Below are 23,596 nucleotides of genomic sequence, written 5' to 3'. Positions count from 1 at the left end.
AATAAGAAAGGAAAATAACAGCTGTTCATGACAAGTAATGCTCTTGTTTTGTATATATTGGGTCAAACCATCAGCTGTCTGCCAAGAAGCAGCATAAGAATGGTCCGATCTAGTGACCATTGAAAAGAGAGGGCTTTAATTTTATTAAGGAGCCAAAATAAAAATCCTTTTAGCCATTCACTGGGGCCAGATTAAATGAAAGGGGAGTTACTATAATTCTTGTAAAAGCAATAATGTCTGGGTTACAGATGAGAAGAATATTTCTGTTCAGTAAATAGTATTTTGCCAGCATGCTGAAGATTCAGAAAATGGCCCTGGGGTACCTGCAACAGATGTACAGCAAAGAAAAACTAGCAATACAGGGCCATAGTATGCCCTTATATCCTCCGTTTTTAAGCAAGACTTCCCAATAAGATGAATGAGGAGTTCTGCTTAAAGATGGATATAGCTCAATAAAATTAACAAGTTTTGTCTTTAAGAGTAGTAAACTACATTCTGAGTACTCAGAATACAGTTAGCTTCCCTTAGAGAGAGAGATTTTCACACTGGAGCAACCCCCCCCCAAAAGGGAATATTTATATCATTGACATACTTTGCCAGTAACCTTCTCAATTTTATTTTTAAACTATTTATTGTAGTTGAATAGGGATGATCTCCCTCACAGCTCAACTCTCTGCCTTGACTCAGCAATGAAATCATAAGGCTGAGTTTGTGAAATTTAACTTTACAATTTAACTGAAGGAACGAGTAAAAGGAAAGCCTGCTCTGGGAGAGATGACATTTCAAAAAAACAATTCAAGAAGCATTATGAAAGGCAAAAGAAGAAAATTGATTTGCATTTCTCAGCACAATATATTATTCTTCTCCAGAATAATGCTCCAGCTTTAAGGAGAAAGTATAAAATGTCTGTTTTCCTGAAAGAAATAGTTTTGAAGGGTTACGGCCAGATTCCTAGGTAACTCCATTGACTGAAAATGGAGCCACCCCACATTTACACCAGCGTAAATGAAAACAGAATTTGGCCCAAAGATTTGTATTAATTACTGGTTTTCTATACTCAATCAGTATTGGTGTCAACTGAGAGGAGGACAGCAAGGCTACATCTACCCTATTCCCTACTGCTAGTTTTGAACTTGGTTGTCCTGCTGGTGTAGACAGGACACTGCTGGTGTAGACAGGACAGACTTCCACACCCATTTAAAAATCACGGTTGACCCTTTGGACTTGGATGACCCTGACCGTGGTTGACCCAAGTTGTTGAACTTGGCTGACCCTGTCTACATCAGTAGGAAAAACAACTTCAGCACCAGTTTGTGGGAAGCAGAAGGAACTCCATTGGACAACTATTGTCAAATATGACTGAGAATTCTAGTACAGACACAGCTTAAAATACATGGGGGCAGGGGAGAAGTGAGGCTAACACACTAAGGAAAGTATACATAAGAACTTAAAATAATTTTTAAAATGTAAAGACCAGTTTATTACAGAGACTCACCCAACTGTCCCAGTATTGTGTTGCTGACAGGCACTCCTGACCAGTGCATGGAAGTGATCTTTGAACTGGAGACAGGCCTCTGGTGTGTACCACTGCAGATAATACAGAGCAGTCACTTGGATGTATTGTGGGATGATGTCTAACATATTAATTTGTTCCCATTTGGCTGGACTCCTTACAAGATGATGAATTTGAAGCCCTCATCAAGGACAGGTATGGGAGAAAGATTCCCTGGATTAACAGGCAGTGAGGCTACACAGTATGTGGGTCTGTCTACACATGAAAATTAATCTGGAATAAAACAGGGTATGAATTTAAAGTGGATTTACTATTCCAGATTAAAAGCACCCACACATGGAGTTAATCAGGAATAACTTCCCAAGTAGACCAGCAGCTTCCCCTTCAGACAACAAAAGTATCGTCTCCATCACTTATTTTATCACTTTTTTGAGTGTAAGCCTCCTTCATCATGTAAATCCCTAGATAAACTCCACAGTACACAAGATATCTCTGTGTTTTTTGTCTGGCGTTAAAGATTCAGGAACTTTAATTTCCTCCATAAAATGAAAAAAATTCACAGTTGTGGTCATGCTATCCATCAGGTCATTCTTACTACACTGTCTTTTATACCTCATCTTGTGCAGGGAGCTCTTTCTGTTATGACTGATTTCTAATAAAGCAGGCTTGATTTCCCTTCCCTTCCCACTCCCACAACCCTCCCAATAAGTCCCTGCTATTTCTTAAATTCAGTCATAGTATCACGAATTTAAATGTCCCTAGCCTCTGTTTCCCAGTAGCTGGGAATGGGCAACAGGGGATGGATCACTTATTACCTGTTCTGTTCATTCCCCCTGAAGTATCTGGCATTGGCCACTGTCGGAACACAGGATACAGGGCTAGATGGACCACTGGTCTGACCCAGTATGGCTGGTCTTTTATTCTTATGGTTATTGTACCCTGCTCTGACTGTTGCATGATTTAGGCAGTGGTTGTTACCCTTGTATCCTGCAAGATTTTACAGGTGTGCAGGCTAAGGCTAATAACACCTCTTTCGCTAGAGGGAATTATGCAAGTGCAAACATTTCAAATGGAATATTTTAAAAAGTGTATTTCCCTCCATGCTTGCATAATTTATTAAAACAATTGAGCTGACTCTGACCAAATTAAAAACAAAATCTTTGGGCTGAGATCAAGCATGAACTATTTCAGGCACAGCCCAAAAGGACTGTGTTTAAAGAACTTTTGAGCAACTGAAAAAAAGAACATGAGAAAGAAAACTCCATCAAATCCTATAACCCCCACTCGATCTATTTTCCTTTTTTGCCTATTAAATCCCAGCCACATTTTTCATCTTTCCCAAAATACTGTAACAACTCCTTAACTGTGGCAATTATCTGTGTCAGTTGAAAGAACAGGTGGGAATTACAGACAAGGCTTTTGTGTCAAGATGTATGTCCATTTTTGGTTGAAGGAAGGGATCAAGGTTGGTAATTGAGATACCAGCCTTGGAAGGGAACGGAGAAATGATGGTCCCTCTGAAATGCTGAGAAATTATTAAAATTTCTGCATTTAAAAAAAGCAAAAAATAATTGTATGTAAATGGGGGGAAAAAACTCCTCGGTGGGTGGGGAAGGCACTACTTAGCCTGCCAGGTGCCAAGCTGTATGGGCACAGGAAGGAGGAGCTGCTTACCTTGGGGAAGTGGGAGATTATTCTGTCCCTACTCACTGGAGGAATCAAATGCATTAGGCTGGACTTCATCCTCCAAATCCAGTCTGTCTCTGTTAGACATGAAACCTGTAAAGGAGATAAACAATCATCTCAGCAGACCCCAAACATGAATGAAAAAAGGAAATGACCATTCCTTATGGATACTGCATCTTTGTTTTCCTGGTACAAAACCAGGCAGTTGGCAGCCCACTGCTTGTAGATCTTTGATTTCACTTTGTAATAAATGCCCCATTTCTTAGCTAAAAGGAACTCTTTCACTATGTTGCTGTAACAGCAATGAGTGGCTTTCTGAGGTTACAATGCAGCCAAGTCTCATTTCAGTAAGATGGAAGAGACTCCCTCACTCAGGGATTAATTTTACAGACAAGTGTTTATAGTTTCTCCATCGGATAAATAATTTTGTAAGGTGTTGAAACACCACATTTAAAAATCTTTCTCATAATTATTTGAAATCTCCCTCATGCCCCTTCCCAATGCATGTTACATTATAAATCCTACATGACATCATTTCATCCAATTGGTTGGAGGCGGAAGGATCATGAAGTTGCCACTTTTCCTGATACTGAACAAAACTGTCATCCAAAAGCAGCTCAGACAGAATTAAGTCAATACACAACGTGACTTGGAAGAAGGGTAATGTTCATATGAATCATGCATATATTAAGAAATCCCAGTCACCCCAGCCACCTAGAGACGTATTCCAAACACATCCGTTTAGCTACACAATGTAGCTTTGGGGAATGCAGGGAAAAGTCCTTTATTAGAGTAATTATCTGCTACCAGAATTTACAATAAAGACATTTCCAATAAGAAAACTGATCATGTAGCAAAGTAGGACTCACCATGCAGCAGCTGATGCAGCAGGTTCTCAGCTACACGAGCAGCTCCGCCTGCTACTGCGTGACCATAGCAACTGGTTTGAAACATTCCACCCCGCCGCCCCCCCCATCTGACGGTGGAGCTGGAATAAAGAGTAACTAACTACATAGGGATACTGCAGATCTCTCTAACAAGGAGCAGTTTTAAAGGGCTGAACTGGTTACTTATGGATGTGGGTAGTCAGATGCTATTGGTTAGTAAGCACAATGGGCCTCTGATTCTGCATTAAGGAGATAGTGCCACTGAATTCAGTGGGTGGTGGGCCTGAGTAAAGACTTGCAGGATCAGCCCCTTAGATAAGGGCCTGGAGGGCTGGGAAACTAGCAATAAAGTAATATTAAGGATACTAACGATGGAACCCCTGAGAGAATGTGATGAAACCCATGAGGAATTTTCAGAATTTCAGCTAAATGGATTTCAGCTCAACTTCAGAATCAGGCTGCACAGTTCACCAGCAAACTGTTTTAAAGAGTCCTTTATACAAAGAATTGTTTGTTCTATCAAGCCGTTAATTGATCTCACCTCCTAACATCCTGGGAGCAAGAGACAGGCCCTGAGGAATCAAATGCAGATCTGCACGGTAGGAGCACTCTCCAACCTATTTATTAGTACACAATGCATACCGTCCTTCCCTCTATTCCAGGCTTATGGATTAATTCTAATCTTGTATAATGAAGGATTTTGCCATCTCTTTCAATGAGATTTAAAAATCGTGAATAAAAGAAATCTCTCACATTCTATTTCTCAGTCCTGGAGTCCAGCCTGGAAGTCCTGGAGCAAAGTCTTGAGGGGCAATCCCACTTGGATCAGTACCTTACAAAATGACACATGAATGTACAATGAAAGATTGAGAAACTACAATGATTTTTTCAGACTATACACAATGAATATTACACAGCTGAATTCCTAATCTGCTACCTAGAACCAGTGCTTTTGTTCTCTATTGTGTGCAGTTACTTTTAAATATTTTTAGTCATTCATGTGAACATAAGCATATTGCAAAAACAAACAAGACCCCAGGGTTTGCTGTCAATAGATCATCCAGAGAAGCTGGAATGTTATCAATTCTACAACCCCTGGACTAAATCCAGCTTGTTTTACTTATGTGAATAGTCCTAGGAAAGTAAATTAGCTTACCTGTGTGTGTACAAGGTGAGATCAATTTACCAAGGATCATGGGGGATTCTCCATCACTGGCAATTTTTAAATCAAGAATGGTTGTTTTTCCAAAAGATCTATTCTAGGAATTATTTGGGGGAAAGTTCTATGGCCTGTGTTATACAAGAGGGTCAGACTACATGATCACAATGGTCCCTTCTAGCCTTGGAATCTATAAAGGATTTAGCCCTTTACGTATAAAACCCCTTTGTGGCTAATGGGGATAGATTTTAGCTAGTTTTCACATTTTAAATTAATAATTTAAAATCACAACAAAAACCTTATTGCCTGGGTGACAGCCTCACCATGTAAGCTGCTTCCTTAACCTCCCCCTATTCTGTTCTAGAACATCCTAGGCATGTAAATAATTGCCCTGTGTACACAGGCTGAGTCACTGCTTGTCTCCTAGAGCCCTTTCACAAAAGGAACTATAAAAATCAATACCACTCTCAATGAATCCAAAGTGCAACAGAGACCAAGGTAACCAATTTAAATAAACAGGTTGTCTTTGTTGGTACCCAGTATATTTACTTTGCTCATGCTTCAGTCCCACTCCCCCAGCAAGTAAATCAATAAACTGTACTGTACAATGAGGGAGCATGGATAATGATATAAGAAATACAACTCTGTCAAAGAACACTGAGGAAAATAAGAAAACTTTAAAGCTGACTATGACCAGAGGTCTGTATTAAGGCCCAGATCATTTCCTCTGCCTACGGGGTTGCAGGGGACCTGGTCATAGAGAAAAAAAAGGGACACACTGCCTTCATGGCATCATCCCGCATTTCCATCAGTGCTAGAAACACCTTTATCAGTATTCTATGTAAAATAGACTCTATGGATAGAGAGGGAATTTGGGTCTGGCAGGCCAGCTACTCTCCATCTTTCTCTCCAACATCCTTCAGAAAACTAGAATAAATTAATGCTGCCCCTCTTACTCCTGAAGGAGTGTACAAAGCTAATGGCCTCTGGAGAAGCCCAGGACAGCAAGGTTCCTGCCAAAGGACCAAGGAAGTAGGAGAGAAGGCAGAGTGGAGGCACGGGTCCTTTGTAGGGATGGCCTGGTTTCCTGTGGATATTGGGAGGTCTGCAGGTTATTCAGGACACCCTCTTCCCATTCTGCAAAGGGAAGAGCCCACATCCCAATGGAAGTGTACACTCAATGAGTTTCTAACCCACAATATGGGACTAGCTGGTTTACTGGATAATTTGCTCCCAAATTCTGAGATTAAGAAAAGAAGTATGTTTTCTTGAAAACCATTTTAACAGTAACAAAGTTTGCCACTGTGGATTTCAATGACAAGCCAGCATCTATTCCTTTGTCTGATGTTAATTCTACTGATCTGACTGACCCATACCATTGTCTTTGTAAAATCCTGTCTAAGAACTCTGATTATTATAGCTGTTGCACAACCATAATGAAAATTAGTTCATGGGCATGAATATTTAACTGCTTTGTGAAGAGTGGGGAAGTAACCTTTTTTGTAGCACAAGCTGCACAAACAGTTGATTTTCCCTGATGCCAGAACATGTCACAGTCGCCTGCGTGAGAACCCAGAGCTCCCTGAGAGTGAGGTAATCAGCATTGCAGTGACATATGCTTCCTGCCTACCAAGCTATCAAATTTTAAACTTACACATAAAGCTATGTCATAAACATTAATGGGCTGATACTTAAAAACAGAGGCAAGTCTCAAGACCACTTACGTGGATGCGTAAGGGTCTACCAAGCGGAAACAATGTACAGAAGAAATAATCCTCATATAATCTAGATGTCACATCTGTGGTGGGTCTCCGGAAAGTAATGTGGAGGAAGAAATGTGGGCATGGTCCAGAAATGAGGGTATGACTAGTAGATCTATGCATAAGGTAAAGCCATATGGCCAAAACCCTGCATAGGTGGAGAACAGCAGCCAAAGCAGTGTATGTCTAATGGAAAGCATAATTTTATATTTACTTTCAATTGTTTTAAAATGTTTTTGTTTTTAAATCAATCTTATTCTAGAGTGATTAACTAGCATTCCCACATAATTGTGCCCTTTTCAGTCTCTAACTTATAGGCTCCAACTCTCAGCTATTTTAAAACAGTAGTTGGATCTTTTTCAAGCATTTGGCTGCACCAAAGTTTTTTTCTGAGCTACGTGTTTTATTTCTGTGACAAAAGTATCAGGAGGGATGCTGACAAACCAGTGCATCAAAATAATGATTACTACGTATCTTAGGTGTTTGCCCAGCATCACATGGCGTGGTTTTCATAAGGTCCCGAGGCCACTGATACAGCTATTTCACACCTTCAGGGATTCAAAGTCCCCTAGAAGCATAGGTTTGATGTGAAATATGGCTCCCGCCCCCCCCCTTTTTTTAAATATGCCTGAAATTTCCTTCTCTCTTAAAAGGCTGCATGGTGAGAAACCATTTCACTAATTGTTTTAGGTGCAAAAGCTTTAACATAAATAAATTAAATATATACTTTTCAATTAAAAGGCAAGAGACCCTATTCTGCTCCAATTGAAGTCAATAACAAAGCTATAATTAATTTAAATGGGAGAAGAAGGAGCAGGTCATAAATCTTACTTACTATTCACAAGACGTGTCCCGTTGATTTCAGTAGAACTACCAGTATGAGGAAGGCAAACACAGGACTGTGCCAGTCTCTATGAAGCATGGGGATTTAGTATGATGTAAGCATTGTTAAATCAAATAATCTTACACAAGTTCTTTTGTTATGCATATTTGATCTGAGACAATATCCACTTTTACATCTTCACATACAGAGGGATTAAAATGTCTTCAACCATCTGCTGAGCCTTCTTTTTTATTGTTCTTTTTATTAGGAAATCACAGAATCTTGAGCTTGTTTGTGCCCTTGTGATACCAATTTTAATGCAGATCAGTCCTTTCACCCTGTAAGAGTAGAACTCTAAATCAAATAACATGAACCAGGCTAGATACTCTTATCTTGGCTTTCTTGAACCGAGAACACGAAGCTATTAGATTGTTGTTTTCATGTTCAAAGCACTTCACAAAAATATACCCATCTACTGTAATATTTACAGCAGTTCTGTGGGGTATGCAAATATTAATCCACTTTAAAAATGGAGAAACTGAGACAGCAGCTAAATGACTTTCCAAGGCTATAGAAAGAATTAGAGGCAGAGCTAAGATTAGGATTCAGGAGTGCCTGTCACCCAGTCCCACTATTAAATTACTAAACAATGCCTCTCTCTTGGTCAATATTAGTATAATTTGAAATATTTTGTTTTCTACAGAAATAATAGTCTGCAAATAGGTCCATTAAAAAGTGTTGCCTTATTATAAATCAAGATTTTTTTATATATTTTGGTCTTTAACATTCCGGCATATTTTCCCCAAAATAACAACAATATTCTGCATTTATATATCACCTTTCATTTGAGGACCTCATAGCACTTTATAAAGTTGAATATTATTATCCTAATTTTGCAGACCAGGAAATTGAATCAAGAAGTTAATTGATTTGCCCAAAGTCATGCAGCAAGAGAGTGAGTGGCACCCAGAAATATAACCAACAGCTTATATAGTTCTTTAAGCCTGCAGGAGACACTTGGATAATAGTCATGCTGCATATATGGTCAGAAAACAGGGATCTGCATACCATACAGCTATTGAGAAATAATCTTACAGTAATTATGGAAACCCAAACTCCTCAGCTAGAGTGCAGAAAGAGGCATAAAAGAGCCATAAGCATACAGTTATAGGTCAGTCACTGTGCAATATCCCTGCATTCTGACTGTCTGAAATCATTCAAGTTCAATATTATTACCTACAAATAATAGGTACAGGTAAATAATGCACCTCCTTCTCTTTATTACCAGGCTAAATAAAATTATTTTGTATTGACTTCCCCAAACCTCCTTCTTTTTTCTCCTCTGTCTCTTCTCCCATCTTTGGGCCTGATTCTTGAATCTTTATACAGGCTACACTCCCATTTTCCTCAGAGTGAACCTTGGTGCTGGCCTTTCTCCACAAATGATTTAATTATATCCTCATATACATTGGGATACTGTGTACATCTGCCCCTGATTATATATGTATAATCACAGATAGGCCAAATTCTGGCCTCAGTGACACCCCATGCAGCCTCGGTGATGTCAGCGGGTTGCAGGGAGTCTAGCTGTGGGCAAGATTTGGCCCAGGGACCCTGGGCAGGGTGTATAAAAGGAGTGACCAGCAGGCCAACAATCCTAGTGGAGGGCCTCTCCATGGCTCTCATTTGAAGAAGGCAGATTTCAAACACTGATAAGGGAGGGTTCAAATGACCCACGCAAACGCATACAGGTGCGCCCTCCCCCCCATGGGGCAGGTTGGGGGCGTCTCCACTTTCCCCAGGGATTTATAAACACTCTCCTCACCGGGGATCACATACTCCCCCCGCATAGGAAGGCGAGATTATCAGCGGGCCCCCCATTATCCGGCCCTAAAGAGAGGGGGGCTCACCCCTCCTAAGAAGAGTCTCTCTCCCCGTCCCGCCCAGGAGGGACATCGCCTCCCCAGCTCGATAGTTCGGTCACTTCTCTCCTCAGTGCCCTCCCCAACGCTAATAACGGCCCCAGTTTCCTATTCACCAACTACGTCACTGGCGCTGGCCCAGCTTAGCAGCAAGCGGAGAATGCCTTAGCTGCGCTGTTTGCGCAGGCCGGTAGCCTGCAGTGGCAGGCCCCGCAGTTACCTATTCACAGAACCGGGCGCACACAGAGAGCGTCTCCGCTGCTTAGCAACCGGCGCCGGCCCGGGCCCCAGTGAGCTGGGCGAGGCGCGGCGCAGGGGGTCGAGGAGCGGGGCCCGGCGGGGTACCCACTTGGCTCCGTTCGGATTGGGATTTTTTTAAACAGGACAGACCCTTACGAGGTGTTGTTTTTAAACTTCAGACCAAACCAACGGCTTCGGGGAGTGCCCTGAAAACGACCCTGTTCCCGTAATTCGGTCAGAGGGGCGGTTTTTAACGTTTCTGGAGGGCGGGAAAAAGCCCCCTTACCCCAGCTACCCCACTGTAAACCTGCCCCGGGGGGAGGGGTTTCCTTTCGTTTTTTGGCTTTACACCAGTCAGACCCAAACTATCCAGCCGAGACAGCGCAGCAGAATTCGACAGAGACAGAAATAAACGAGGGGGGGGCGCGTCCTCCCCCCGGCCCCCCATCATCCTCTGTCCTAGACTCGTCACCGTTTGACTCCTTCCCAGAGTAGCTCTGCTTGGGGCTGGGAGCTTAGTGCGACTTGAAAGCAGGAGCTCCTGCTTCCTCGGGTACTTTAGCCACCCCCTCTGGGAGAGTGATTTTTGGGGTGTCTTTAGCGAACAGAGGGAATCCATTCCTTCGTACCTAAGGATGGCACATGCTCGTATCTCAGCCAAACTGCCCCCCGACATTGACCCCACTAAAGCCCCTATTGCTTTTGGGGAGAGGGCCCTACCTAAACTGAATGAGGAGTTAAAGTCCCCTGAGCTGCTGACCCGGCAGAGGGCACTGATGGCCCTATGTGACCTGGTGCATGACCCAGAGAATGTTTACCAAGCAATAAAACTAGGTAAGTGATCTCTGATGCCACAGATTTCCAGAATACCTGGCCCTGGGAAAGGGGACAAGTGGTTTTGTTTCTTTCTTTGGGATGTACAAAAGCCCTGTAAAGGTTTTCATTTTATTCCTGCTTGTTTTTTACCTCAGAAATACAAGGAACATCATGCCTCACATGCCCTGGTTTAGCAAATGTTTTTAAAAAGTTGTAAATAGTCCAAGAGAAAAAGACTTTCCCTATCCGTTAATTAGATTTTATGTGCATGGGATTTCTGCTACTTAATGCTACCAGTTCTCCTGTAGTAAATAAGCCTTCCAGGAGACAAAAAGTAAGGGAGACCTGACTTTTAATATGTAAAAAATGTAAGCCACCCCCCCCCAATGGCTGGGGGAAGAAAAACCTTTCAGACTAGCATACAGGAAGAAAACAGGGCACAAACCCACTTTTTTTTAGTTGTAGGTTATCTTTAACTTTCTTCCTACATTGTGTCTGAGGGTGGAACTGTTGTTCTCGGAGTCCCCGAGCATTCAGGCTGTTCTGCGCAGTTGGACACTTACGCCCACGTGCAGATCTACTGACTTCATTGGGGCTTTGCACAGGGATAGAGTCCACTCATGGAAAACCACCCACGTAGATCAGATAGTGCTGACATTTACATCCATGTGGAGTCCTGTTGACCTCATTGGCATTCTGCACAGTTGTAACAGTCCAAACCATCAGTTCACATTGCAGGATCAGGGTCTACTCTGATGAACCTTTAAATAATATGGAATAAAATATTTGTCAGGCTTACAAAACTATGAATATTATAACAGTCATCTGCATTGTATCTTAGCACCTCTGTTTTCCCCAGATTTGGATCAATATTTTCCTTTAGTGTGGGCAGGTGGGGGGAGGGATAGCTCAGTGGTTTGAGCATTGGCCTGCTAAACCCAGGGTTGTGAGTTCAATCCTTGAGGGGGCCATTTAGGGATGTGGGGCAAAAATTGGGGATTGGCTAAATGACAGCAGGGGGTTGGACTAGATGACCTCCTGAGGTCCCTTCCAACCCTGATATTCTGTGATTCAGGTTAAATGAGCTTCTGCTGCAAATGGTCATATAAAAAAACCTCCACAAACAAACCCCAACTCAGCTCTGGCACAGCTCCATTGAATTCAGTCTCCTATGCATTTTTTTGGCACTTCGGGTGCTGCATACCTACAGCTAGTTTAACTTAAACTAAAGAAGGAATTTGCCTCAGCTCTGCCACCATTCTAATCTCCATGCCCCATTGCAATCCTTGAAGTCCTTCCTCTGCTGATATTTCCTCTAGCCAGGAATACTGGTCATCCCATTAGGAATCTGTCAGGTTATTTTTTAATCCGAACTACAGTAGCAAAGGTAATAATAAAAGGAGTACTCCTTTTCTTTTTGCGAATACAGACTAACACGACTGCTACTCTGAAAAAGGTAATAATGTGAGACTCATATTCTGCCCTTGCTACCAGGTGTACCACTTGTCTTCCACCCCCAGCCAATAATGGCTTAGTAAATGTATGGCCAAGTAAGGAAATCAAGTTCATTTCTTCTTCACATAACTTCTGCTTGGGGCTACCCTTGAAAAAAGTCCAAAAATTTTAGGCTCCAGTCCTACAAACATGTATGTTCTTAGTCACATGAGTAGCTCCATTGACTTTAGTGCAGTGCTGGTTGGGCACCCAGCTCGGAAGGCTGCGCCACCGCTAGCAACAGTGCAGAAGTAATGGTGGCATCATGGGCAGTGCGTGAACCACCGGCCCTGCCCCTTCTACACCCTCCCACCCCCCGGTGGCTGCCGGCTCTGGAGTGCGGGGCGATGTGGCCCCAGCCCCAGAGTGCCGGGAGGATGGGCAATGCAGCCCCAGCCCTGGGACCACTGCACAGGGGGAGCCGCGGAGCATGGGCCTGGCTGTTTGGAGACGCACGGCCTCCCCAGCCTATATGATACCTGCCGCCCATTGGTGGAATGGTATTGGAGAGGGGTGCGGGGAGGGCTCAGTCATCACAGCCTGAAATATTTTCAAAGGGGGTCCAGCAAAAAAGTTTGAGAATGCCTGCCTTAGTGGGTTTACTCTTAGCTTAAAAGCTTAGAGTTAAGCAAATGCATAAGTATTTGCAGGATTAGGGCCTTAGCTAGTGCAGAACACAGCAGCCTAATTACTTATGGCCCCACCAGTGCCCACTGAAGTTAACAAAAATCTTTCCATTGTCTTCACTGTGTTTTGAATCATGCCCTTAGTGATGCTAGCTGTGTTAAGCATATTACAGCTATAACTCATACACTACAGTTGTGAAATTTCAACACTGGGAGATTCGTGGCATGGCATTTTTGGTGGTAAATCTTCAACTCTGGAAGTCACTTTCTTTCTTGATGTGTTAGTGCCAGAGTTTGACCCAATCATTGCAATTTTAATAAACTAACCCTGAAGTAAAGAAATGTTAAAAAAAAAATCTATTCTGTTTTTTAGGATTCCTGGATAATCTGAAATATTTGCTTCTTGACGAAGATAGCACTGTTCGAGAAAAAACAACCGAAGTCCTTTATATAATGGCTACTCATAATGTTGGCAGGTAAGTATATTCCCCAGAGTTTACTGGATGGTATTGGAGAGTGGAGATGGTAGCTAAAGTTTAAGTGAAGAATACTCAGCAGCAGTTTCCAAGTTTCATCAAGATTGCTGGAATGATTTAGATTTAGAACAGAATGTCAGTGAGATTATTACACATTGGTAGGATTTATGAGTTTTGTTTTGCCTAATTAAATCTCCCATAAACCCAGCTTTCTGGTTTTAGGGATGGCTTTATAGAAAATGGAGTCATTCCTGCCCTGTCCCAGCTCTTGAATGATCCAGTGGATATCTGTCGGAGAAACATGCACCGGGCGTTTGAAATAATGGCAGAGTTACCGGCTGGTAGGATTTTTTTTTTTTTATTCAAAGTATTTCTTTCAGAAGGATACATAAAGTGCTCTGGCATCTTAATCTTTCCAGGTCTATTTAAGTATGCATTTCAAATGATTAAATACTTAAGGAGGCGAAAGCAGATAGTTGAATGTACCTTATTCCAAAATAATTTACAGCTTAAATTTTTTCAGTTTCCTTAAAATTCCATTAATGAGAAATAACTTTAAGTAAAGAAAATAAGATCAGCAAAAATAAGTAGTGTCTTATTTTTGTAATTTATCATTGAGTTACATCTGAAGACTTTAAAAGAATGTCTTGCTGCTTTTGAGTGAGGGACAATTATACTGCACGATGATCTGTTCTCACTTTTTAAATTGTTTGCAGGTTTTGTAATAGCAGTGTCAATTCTTACTTTTAAAAGATAAAAGGCTCACTCAGTTCACAGGTCATGTTGAAACAAGGTTCTATTGTAATGTGTCAGAAAAGCAATGTATGTTTTTTTCTTTTGGGTTTGATCTTGCAAACTCTTACTCACAAGGCATATTCCATTGACTTGAGTGAGACTGCTTGCATGTGTAAGGCTACTCTCTTGAATAAGAATTTGCAGGATTTCAGCCCTCAGATTTGGATTTCAGGAATTCCCATGAATGATATTGCATTAAAGAGGCTGCTTATTCTCTCTCTTAATTTTAGGGGGCTGACTTTGGCTACTATTCCAGCCCCCATACTCTACTCTGGCAGCTCATAGGGGCTACACAGGAGCTGCAAGAGGCTTGGGGCAAATTTCTCCAGTGCAAGGGTAATGCAGATCCTGTGTAAATATCCCTCACCTCACCCTACTCGCAAGCTCTGGTGTAGGGGGCATATCAGTGGCAGAAGGAGCACGCCAATAACATCAAGTGCTCCAGGGGTTCTGGGCTACTGTGCCTAGGCTATGGGCTGCTGTTTCAGCCCTCTAGCAGCCTAGAATTCATAGGGTGCAAAAATAACAAAACTGCATCTTTGCCCCCCACCAATCTTGTTGGGCTGCATCTCTCAGGAAGTGGAGTACAGCATTTAGCCCTAGGAGTTCAATCATAAGAATTTGTCTCTGACTTGAAATAATAGTGGGATAATTCATTATACTTTTTAAATGTTTTCTTTAGTCTAACTACATACATTTTTAGTTTTCTGTCTTCTTTTTGCCTTAAGGGTTTGGCCCTGATTTTTGATCCTTTTGTCCACATTTTTTAAAAATACTGATTTGTGTCAGAGTTCAGAAGTACAATAGTATCTACAGGAAATATCCATTTAAAATCCATTATATTAAGACAAAGGAAAACATACCAAATTTCAAGTGGAAGACTTCCATCATAGTAGTGGTGCTTAAAAGGCATTGAGAGAATGTTTAAAAAAAATTGCTGAGTGAGCATGCTTGAATTATAGAAGAGAACTTTTATGTGAATGCAGCCCGTTGTGAAGTTTGAAGTGAATAAATCAGTTAATAGCAGAGCAATCCAGTGGAAAACAAAACAACCAACAACTTTTATGTGATCACCATTAAGGTGTAGTAGATCACCTATCTATCAGATAAAAGGATTTTCTAGTAGAATTTAAAATTTTTTTTGCATTATTTTGTTCTATTAGTCATCCTGTAGACTTTCAAATCTAATGAGAAGGTGGCTTGCAACGTGACTCTTTAGTATGTCCTGATCTATCAGGGTACTTATTCATTCAGCTCTGTAGTCAAGATGATAAATAGCATTTTGTGGCACTTGTGAGAGAAGAAAATGTCGCAGGAAGAAAATATGCCAGTTGGTTCACAGCAGAATTATATGTTTAAAGAGTTGCTGTCAAGGCTAGCAGGCTTAAAATTAGACATATCACTGTGTATGTATTTTCAAGCATCTGTTTGAATATCACACTGTCCCTTTGCTTTTCCTTGACTGACTGTTCTTCAGTGTTGACAGTGTGTTGAAATGTTAAAGGCAAGCAGGATTCTTGGTATATCCTTTTCAGAGCAGAACAGTTTAACATACAAATAGTCGCAGATAGCAACGTAAACAGACCTTAACATGAAATAAATTACATTACACTCACATAACCCCCTTAACATTGCCAGAGTGATATAAAGGGGCTTTAGTGTATAAGAAAAAAAATCACACCTTTCATGTGTCATTTTTTTAACCATGCTGCCAGGAATTTCTTGCAGAACATAATGGCAGTATGCCATATATTATAAATCCAATGTATTCTCTGGCACGCCCGGAGCTACTAATACTGAATTTATTGCAGGATCATCCATTAGAGATGTTTGAATGTAAAAAGTACTGCAGCCTTAATTTTAGGGAACTATTCATGAATATTTTTGGCGAAGATTTCAGTGGCTACCAGAAGACATGTCTGACCCCTAACTGCTGTCAAAAACCTTATTGGAGCTCGTGGGCGTGAGTGCCAACTTTCATTCAGGATAAACATAAGCAGCACATAAGCTTCTTTTTGGAGTAAGATAGCTGAAACAATAGCTTCCACGGAAAACACAAACCACATACAACACCAGTCAGAAACTGAGCTGTGTGGGTGGAATAGTTTTATTGGGATCTGATTGCAAATGCATGGGGCTGTGGATCAGAAGAAGCTGTAGGGAGGCAGAAAGCAACAAGATAGGCACAGTAAACATGGTCCTGAGATAAAGTAAAGAAAGAGAGAGCCTTTTGGCAGAGTGATGGGTTGAAAGAGTCTTGGAGTATTGAGCTTGGAAACAGTCTCTTGTTTGCTTTCTGCTGTGTTCAGGGAAACAGGACCTTGTGTACGTTCTTTGTAAATAGAGGTATTTCTTTGATACAATCCTGTTTAACTAATTTCTCTTGCTAATGGAAACAACTCTCAAGACCACAAATATTGGCTAACAGCATGGGTCAAAGGGGGTAATACATAGTTCAAGTACCTTTTTGCAAAATAAAGTCAAGACATGGGACTTCTTACTCTGTGTATTTGTTTAGTATCAGGAAGTGTTTCTATCTGGATTTTGGTTTGTAGAGAAAATGTTCTATAAAGTAATTAATTTTGCAGGACAGGTGAATGCTGCTGTCTGACTTCAGGTAAAACACTTAGATCCTGATCCTGGAATGAGATCTTTTTGGATTCAAAGGTTCACCTACATGGAGCTCACTGCAGGGTTGAGACCTTAGTTTGTTCTGATCAGTAGTTAATGGAAATGGGTGACACTGTTGAAGAACAGTCTTATTTTACCAGCCTTAGATACCGATCCTGAATAGAAATACAAGTCCAAAGTTTTGTGATTTTGCATACCTCAAATTTTGGGAGCCAAACTGGAGAAATCTTAAAGGATCCTGATTTTCTCTAGAGTGAGTGCTGAGCACCTCTTTTGTGACTTAATTTTTTTTATAAAAGACAACGTGAAAAATACAAAAAGGTGGATGACTTGTAGTTTGTATATGTTTCCAAGAACCATACGCTTCATGGGATCCCCAAAAGACTTATGCAGTTTTACAACTCAAAGCTGCAAGACCAGACAGTACAAAACTAGACAATACTACAAATACATAGTTACAGTGGGGGGTTATAGTAATCAAATAGGCAAAAATGTATACAAATAGGAAAAACAGGGGACCAAAGAGGGATAGAAAAGGAGGTGGTGTTTGAAGGAATGGAAGTGTGTTCTTCTTTGAGCAGTCTAAATATTTTTAATCTAAATATATCTAGAAATGCAGTCAAAATTTCTTTGAATCCATATAACTGATCTTTACAGCGATAGGCTATTCTTTCTTTGGCTGTTAACTCAGATTGGTCTATCTATCACTGCTCTATTCTGGGCATAAGCCTACATTTCTGTAAAATCATGTACTTGGTGCTCAGCATTTTCTGAAAATCAGGGCCTTTCAAAGTGTCTCAAGCAGCACCCCGAAAAACGGATGCACCCAAAAATCATTAGTCACTTTTGAAAATCCATCTACGGCATATTCTCTGTGTATATTTTACCGTCAAACATTTGCACAACCTCTTGTTATCATTTTGCTATCAAACTGTGACACATAAAGCACATGCCAGGTAAAGTTATTTCATTAGTAAACCTGAGGGTTACCAACATTGTATTTAAAAAATAAGGGACAAATTTTGAAATCTGTATTTCAAAAATTAGCACCCCTGCCTCACCTCTCCTCCCCACCCCTCCAAATATTATCATCATCAATAATAAGCAGTACTCACCTACATTTGCCAGGGCTATTTCTTGCTGCTTTTTGCAGCACTTAGCAACTCCCAATCTTGTAATACAGAGATGAAAAAAAAAAAAGGGATGTCCCTTGTAATAGTGCACTGTTGGCAATCCTAGTAAACACTCATTGTGGCATACATGATCTAAGCCTTGTATACTTGGAGACCACCCTGACTTAAATTCTCCAGGAAAAGCTCCTGAATTCTGTAGCACTTCAGTATGACAGACTAGAGATTCTGTGGCATCTTCAGATGATTTTTTTTTAATGGAAGATTTTAGTGAATTAAATATGAAGGTGAACGAAGGCTGGAAATAAATAATACAATCAGGATAGTATCCCTTGATAATAAATTCAGTTTATGCTGTCTAAATTTTCAGTGTAATGCAGAACTTTGCATTGAAAATGTATAACTGCATTGTAGAAGTTGTTGGGGGAAGCAGGAATTTTGGCAGTTAATGAAGGAATAATTCTTTTGGCAGCAGCAAGGTGTGGGAGGCAGTTTGGGATTGTAGGATAAACACTTTAGGTGTATATTTGTGCTGAAATCAGTGATACAGCTAATAGTTGACATTTAAATTGTAATCATTAAGCTTTTGAATTAACACTCCATTGATATATGTGGGCCAGATCACAACTCCCATTCAAAGTCTATGGAGTTTGAGGGCACTCAGTACCCCAAAGGACCAGACCTAGCATGTAAAGTACTTCTCTTGTAGCCACTGTAGGCTTTTAACAGGGAAGATCACTGTTTACTTATGAGTATTTTAGTGAGAAAATGCTCTATTTCCTAATATTTTAAGGCCCAGTCTCAGGATGTGCAGAGTACCCTTAACTTTGATTAACTTCAGTGAGCAGTGAGGATGCTTCCTGTCTTTAAAGATCAAACCATTACTCTCACATTTCTGAAGCTGTGTGATTGCATGGATCTGTTGACTGGTGCTTCTTCAGGTTTTATATTTAGTTTATAATTCAAAGTTATTAATGAATTACCTGTATGATTTAGCTGTATCTGTCACACAGCTTTTTTTGTTCAGTGTTTAATCAGATGTGTGTGACAAAAACAGTTGATGAAATATCTCAAGCTGTAGTTTTCATTTTATTCTTCAAGTTTTACAAAGACAAATGATACAGCAGTAGCATCTACTTCCAAAATAATTATTTTTCCAGGAGCACTATCACTGCAAAACAAAACTATTTTTTCTTTCACATGAATTTCTAGAGACAGACTTTTTTGAGGGTTACAGAAAAAGCAGACAGCTTTGGATTTCATTAGAACATCTGAATCTATCTAGCAATGTAATGCAGTAGTAAGCAAAATTGGCTCTTGGTGGTGCCAAAGCCTAAAACATTACTACTCAAAAATTCCACATAAAACAAAATGTGCTGTTAGTGTGTGTCATAGTGATATCTAGACCATTATTGCTAGTGGCTAATAAGCAGATAACAAAAATCAAATATTCCATACATTTTTGACTAGTGTGACGGGGCAAGGCCAGATGGCTATAGAAAAGTAGAGGGAGATAGATATATTAGCTCAAGGCTAAACAAATCCCTGGTACCAGGTTAAGTGAAATGGAAGCTGCTCCAGGTCAATTAAGACACCTGGGGCCAATTAACTTTCCAGAAGGCAGGGAGAAGGCTGGGTTGATTGGGACACCTGAAGCCAATCAGGGGCTGGCTGAAACTAGTTAAAAGCCTCCCAGTCAGTCAGGTGGGTGTGCATGTCAGGAGCTGTGGGAGGAAGTTGTGCTGTTGGAGAGACTGAGTAGTACACACCATATCAGGCACAAGGAAGGAGGCCCTGAGGTAAGGGTGAAGTGGAGCTTGAGGAAGTGAGGGCTGCTGTGGGGGAAGTAGCCCAGGGAATTGTACATGTCATGTTTCTAAAAGGTCAGCTACCATAGCTGATACTATTAGGGTGCCTGGGCTAGAGCCTGGAGTAGAGGGTGGGCCCGGGCTCCCCTCCCCCCCCGCACCTTTGCCCCCTGATTAATCACTGAGACTGGGAGACAACAGAGACTGTGCAAGGAAGGATAACTTCTCCTCACCTCCCTTGCTGGCTTATGATGAAAATGGCTCAGTAGACTATGACCCTTGTCTCTAGAGAAAGAAGGGTTACGTGGAGGATCACAGTGAGCCTCTGAGGCTAGCGAAATCCGCCAGGAAACGCGGGACCCACGGAGGCAAGGACAGAGCTTTGTCACGACTGGTGTTAAAAGTGGGATTTCGTTCACAGCGTGGCAGAAGAAAGAGGTTTAAAAAAAAAAGCGCACTGGGGTTTTGGATTTTATTTATTTATTTATTTAGGTTCTTGTTTGTTTGCTTTGTACCACAATGGAGGAGGTGGTAAGAGCTCTGGTACAAGCCACTGCAGCCCAGCAGGAGGCCACCCGGGTTCAGGCAATGGCACAACAGGAGTCTATGCGGCTACAGCAGGAAACCAATCAATTATTGATGAGCCAGACGACGCAAGATCGTGCCCTGTTGAGGGAGGTGGTGAACCAGCTGAAGATCCTCACCACCCAGGCCCGTGGGTCTGACAGTATGCGAACCCTGAGGGCCACTGGTTGTCTGCCAAAGATGACGTCAGGAGATGACGTAGAGGCATATCTCCTCTCATTCGAAAGGACTGCTCAGCGTGAGGCGTCGCCCCAGGAGCACTGGGCCAGCATTCTCGCCCCTTTTTTGTGTGGAGAGGCCCAGAAGGCCTACTTTGACTTGCCTGCCACGGATGCCACTGACTATACCCATCTGAAGGCAGAGATCCTAGCACGATCAGGGGTAAAGGCAGCGGTAAGGGCCCAGAGGTTCCATGAGTGGAAATACTAGGAGAACAAACCCCCGAGGTCCCAGCTATTCAACCTCATACACCTCGCACAGAAGTGGTTACAGCCCGAGGTGTACAGGCCGGAGGAGATTTTTGAGATCCTGGTCATCGACCATTGCATGCGGGGACTGCCGCCAGATCTCCGCAAATGGGTAGGTCAGAACGATCTGTCCACGTACAATGAGATGATCACACTGGTAGAAAGATGGATGACAGCCAGGGAACTGACCCGACTACCCAAGGAAAGCCACTTTTGAAGCAAGCACCCGACCCCAACCCTGGAAGCTTGGGCAGCCAAACCCCTGGGGAGTCCTAGGTGGAAGAAGGGGGGTGAAAACCAGCAGGGACCCCAGAAGGAAGGGATTGGCCTGAGTGGGGGGAACCCCGGGACTAAACCCCCTAACACCCAGGATAGGGGAGTGATTAAAAGCAATTATAGATGTTATGCATGTGGGGAGTGGGGACACATAGCAGCACTGTCCCAGCACCGAGGAGCCTATGCAATGTAACTTGGGGGATTGGGAGGTCCCATGCTCCCTTATCCACCTCCTGGGGGTCGCATTAGCCCCGCATAATTACACCAGGCCAGTGAGGATAAATGGAACAGAGACTACAGTGCTTGTGGACTCTGGGAGTGCTATCACCCTCATATCGGGTAAGCTGGTAAAAAATAGTCAGCTACTACAAGCCAAACGCGTAGCAGTGATGTGCGTGCATGGGGCCATGAGCCATTACCCCACCATCCCAGTGGAGATAGAGGTTCAGGGAAACCCCACTGAGGTGGCCGTGGGCGTAGTTCCTAAACTTCCATATCCTGTAGTCATTGGCAGGGACTATCCAGGGTTTGATAATTTACTGCCCCTGGAGAGGCTGGAGGGAGGTGGGAACTCTGAGGACAGCGACTCGTCACCGGGTGAATGTCAACCCCCGATGTTCGCTGAGATTTCTCAGGATCTGTTCTCAGCCACCCGAAAGACCCGGAAGACAGAAAAAGAGAGGAAGGCTGCAAAGGCCCTGGGAACCTGGATCCTGACCCAGGGCCAGAAGACCTCCCTAATAGGCAGGTGGACGCGAGCAGCCAACAGAGAAACTTCCACCACAGAAGGTGAGCCAGAAGCTGCCCCCAGCCATAACGGTGGCGAGCCATTGGAAGAAGCAGAAGCCGGCCCCTGGGAGCTTGGGCAGGTTAGTCCCAGGAGAGAGACTTTTGGGCGGGACCAGGCGGAAGACCCCAGATATGATAACACCAGGAAAGAGGTGGCCGAGATCGATGGGATACCCGTGGATGGGAAGGTCCGGGGTTCCGGACCTTACTTTATAGTGAAGAAAGATCTCCTGTACCGCGTGGTGCAAATGCAGGAGCAAGAGATACAACAACTTCTGGTGCCACGAAAACATCAAAAAGCCATATTGAGTCTCGCCCACAGTCACCTGTTTGGAGGACACCTGGGGTAGAGAAAACCCAGGCACGGATCCTGTGGAGGTTCTTCTGGCCAGGAGTACATGAAGATGTCCGGCGATACTGCACCTCTTGTCCGGAGTGTCAGTTACATACCCCTTGCCCGTACTTGCGGGCTCCTTTGATACCTCTTCCAATAATAGAGGTTCCTTTCAAACGGATAGCCATGGATCTGGTAGGGCCCCAAGAGAAGACAGCTTGGGGCCACCAACATGTGCTTGTGGTACTGGACTATGCAACCCGGTACCCGGAAGCTGTTCACCTGCGCAACACAGCTTGCAAGACAATAGCTAAGGAGCTAGTACAGATCTTTGCCCGGGTTGGGCTACCCAAGGAGATATTGACTGATCAAGAGACACCTTTCATGTCCAAGTTGATGAAAGATCTCTGTTCATTGCTCCATGTACAAGCCCTACGGACCTCTGTATACCACCCGCAAACAGATGGCCTCGTGGAAAGGTTCAATAGGACCCTCAAGGCCATGATCAGGAAAGTGGTGAGCTGGGATGGGAAAGATTGGGATACCCTATTGCCTTACCTCATGTTCGCCATCCGGGAGGTTCCGCAAGCCTCCACGGGTTTCTCTCCATTCAAACTACTATATGGGCGCCACCCTCGGGGCATATTGGGTATAGCCAGAGAAGCCTGGGAAGAGGAGCCAAATCCCAGAAGGAACATAGTTGAGCATGTAATGCAGATGAGAGATCGGATAGCCCAAGTTACACCCATTGTACAGGAGCACTTGGAGAGAGCACAGGAGACCCAACGACCCCATTATAACCATCAAGCTTCAACGGTTCCAACCAGGGGATCGGGTGATGGTACTGGTGCCCACAGCAGAAAGTAAGCTGTTGGCCCAGCGGCAGGGACCCTACAAAATAATTGAAGCCATGGGACAGCTGAACTATAAGGTGCGGCAGCCAGGCCGCTGGAAATCAGAGCAAATTTACCACATCAATCTTCTAAAACCTTGGCACGATCGAGAGGCATGCTTAGTCATGCAGGAGACCGTTCCCCAGGAGGATAACTTACATGAGCAAGTGAGGATATCATCTGATTTGACGCCCAGCCAAAAGATCGAGGCAGCCGACATGATTAATCGCAACCAAGATGTGTTCTCTACAAAACCAGGGCGGATGACTGAGACCTATCACCATATCCGCACGATCCCTGGAGCCAAGATAACATTGAGACCCTACCGAATCCCAGCAGCCAAAAGAGAAGAAATCAAGGCCGAAGTAAAAAAAATGTTAGAATTAGGGGTTATTGAAGAATCTTACAGTCAGTGGTCCAGTCCAATTGTTCTAGTGCCTAAACCTGACGGTACCATGAGATTCTGTAATAACTTTCGCTGACTGA

At 42.8% G+C, this 23,596-nt stretch overlaps 2 protein-coding genes across 3 annotated transcripts in view; one reads left to right on the top strand and one right to left on the bottom strand.

The window, feature by feature from the left end:
• RAB36 (RAB36, member RAS oncogene family) overlaps window positions 1–9,789 on the bottom strand; it is a 32,854-nt gene extending 23,065 nt beyond the window's left edge. Inside the window, exons 1-5 of one of the 2 annotated variants that reach the window (XM_073313723.1) lie at window positions 9,739–9,789; window positions 7,841–7,916; window positions 4,840–4,918; window positions 3,188–3,292; window positions 1,496–1,587 (exon numbers count right to left, since the gene is read on the bottom strand). In XM_073313723.1, coding sequence (XP_073169824.1) covers window positions 1,496–1,587; window positions 3,188–3,256 — 161 coding nt within the window. In that variant the 5' untranslated portion in view covers window positions 3,257–3,292; window positions 4,840–4,918; window positions 7,841–7,916; window positions 9,739–9,789. Of the gene's footprint in view, window positions 1–1,495; window positions 1,588–3,187; window positions 3,293–4,839; window positions 4,919–5,242; window positions 5,319–7,840; window positions 7,917–9,738 lie in introns of those variants that run through there. The other variant, XM_073313724.1, reaches the window with a different exon arrangement.
• A 694-nt stretch (window positions 9,790–10,483) lies between these two features.
• Window positions 10,484–23,596, top strand: part of RSPH14 (radial spoke head 14 homolog) — a 209,257-nt gene continuing 196,144 nt past the window's right edge. The window contains exons 1-3 of the mRNA XM_073312560.1: window positions 10,484–10,824; window positions 13,300–13,402; window positions 13,625–13,743. Of these exons, the coding sequence (XP_073168661.1) occupies window positions 10,626–10,824; window positions 13,300–13,402; window positions 13,625–13,743 (421 nt within the window). The 5' untranslated portion in view covers window positions 10,484–10,625. The remainder of the gene's footprint in view (window positions 10,825–13,299; window positions 13,403–13,624; window positions 13,744–23,596) is intronic.

The sequence above is a fragment of the Lepidochelys kempii genome, chromosome 15 (genome assembly GCF_965140265.1).
Source record: "Lepidochelys kempii isolate rLepKem1 chromosome 15, rLepKem1.hap2, whole genome shotgun sequence".
In the NCBI taxonomy this organism is placed as follows: Eukaryota; Metazoa; Chordata; order Testudines; family Cheloniidae; genus Lepidochelys; species Lepidochelys kempii.
Note: the sequence above shows the minus strand (reverse complement) of the source record. Positions and strands in the feature narration are given on the sequence as shown.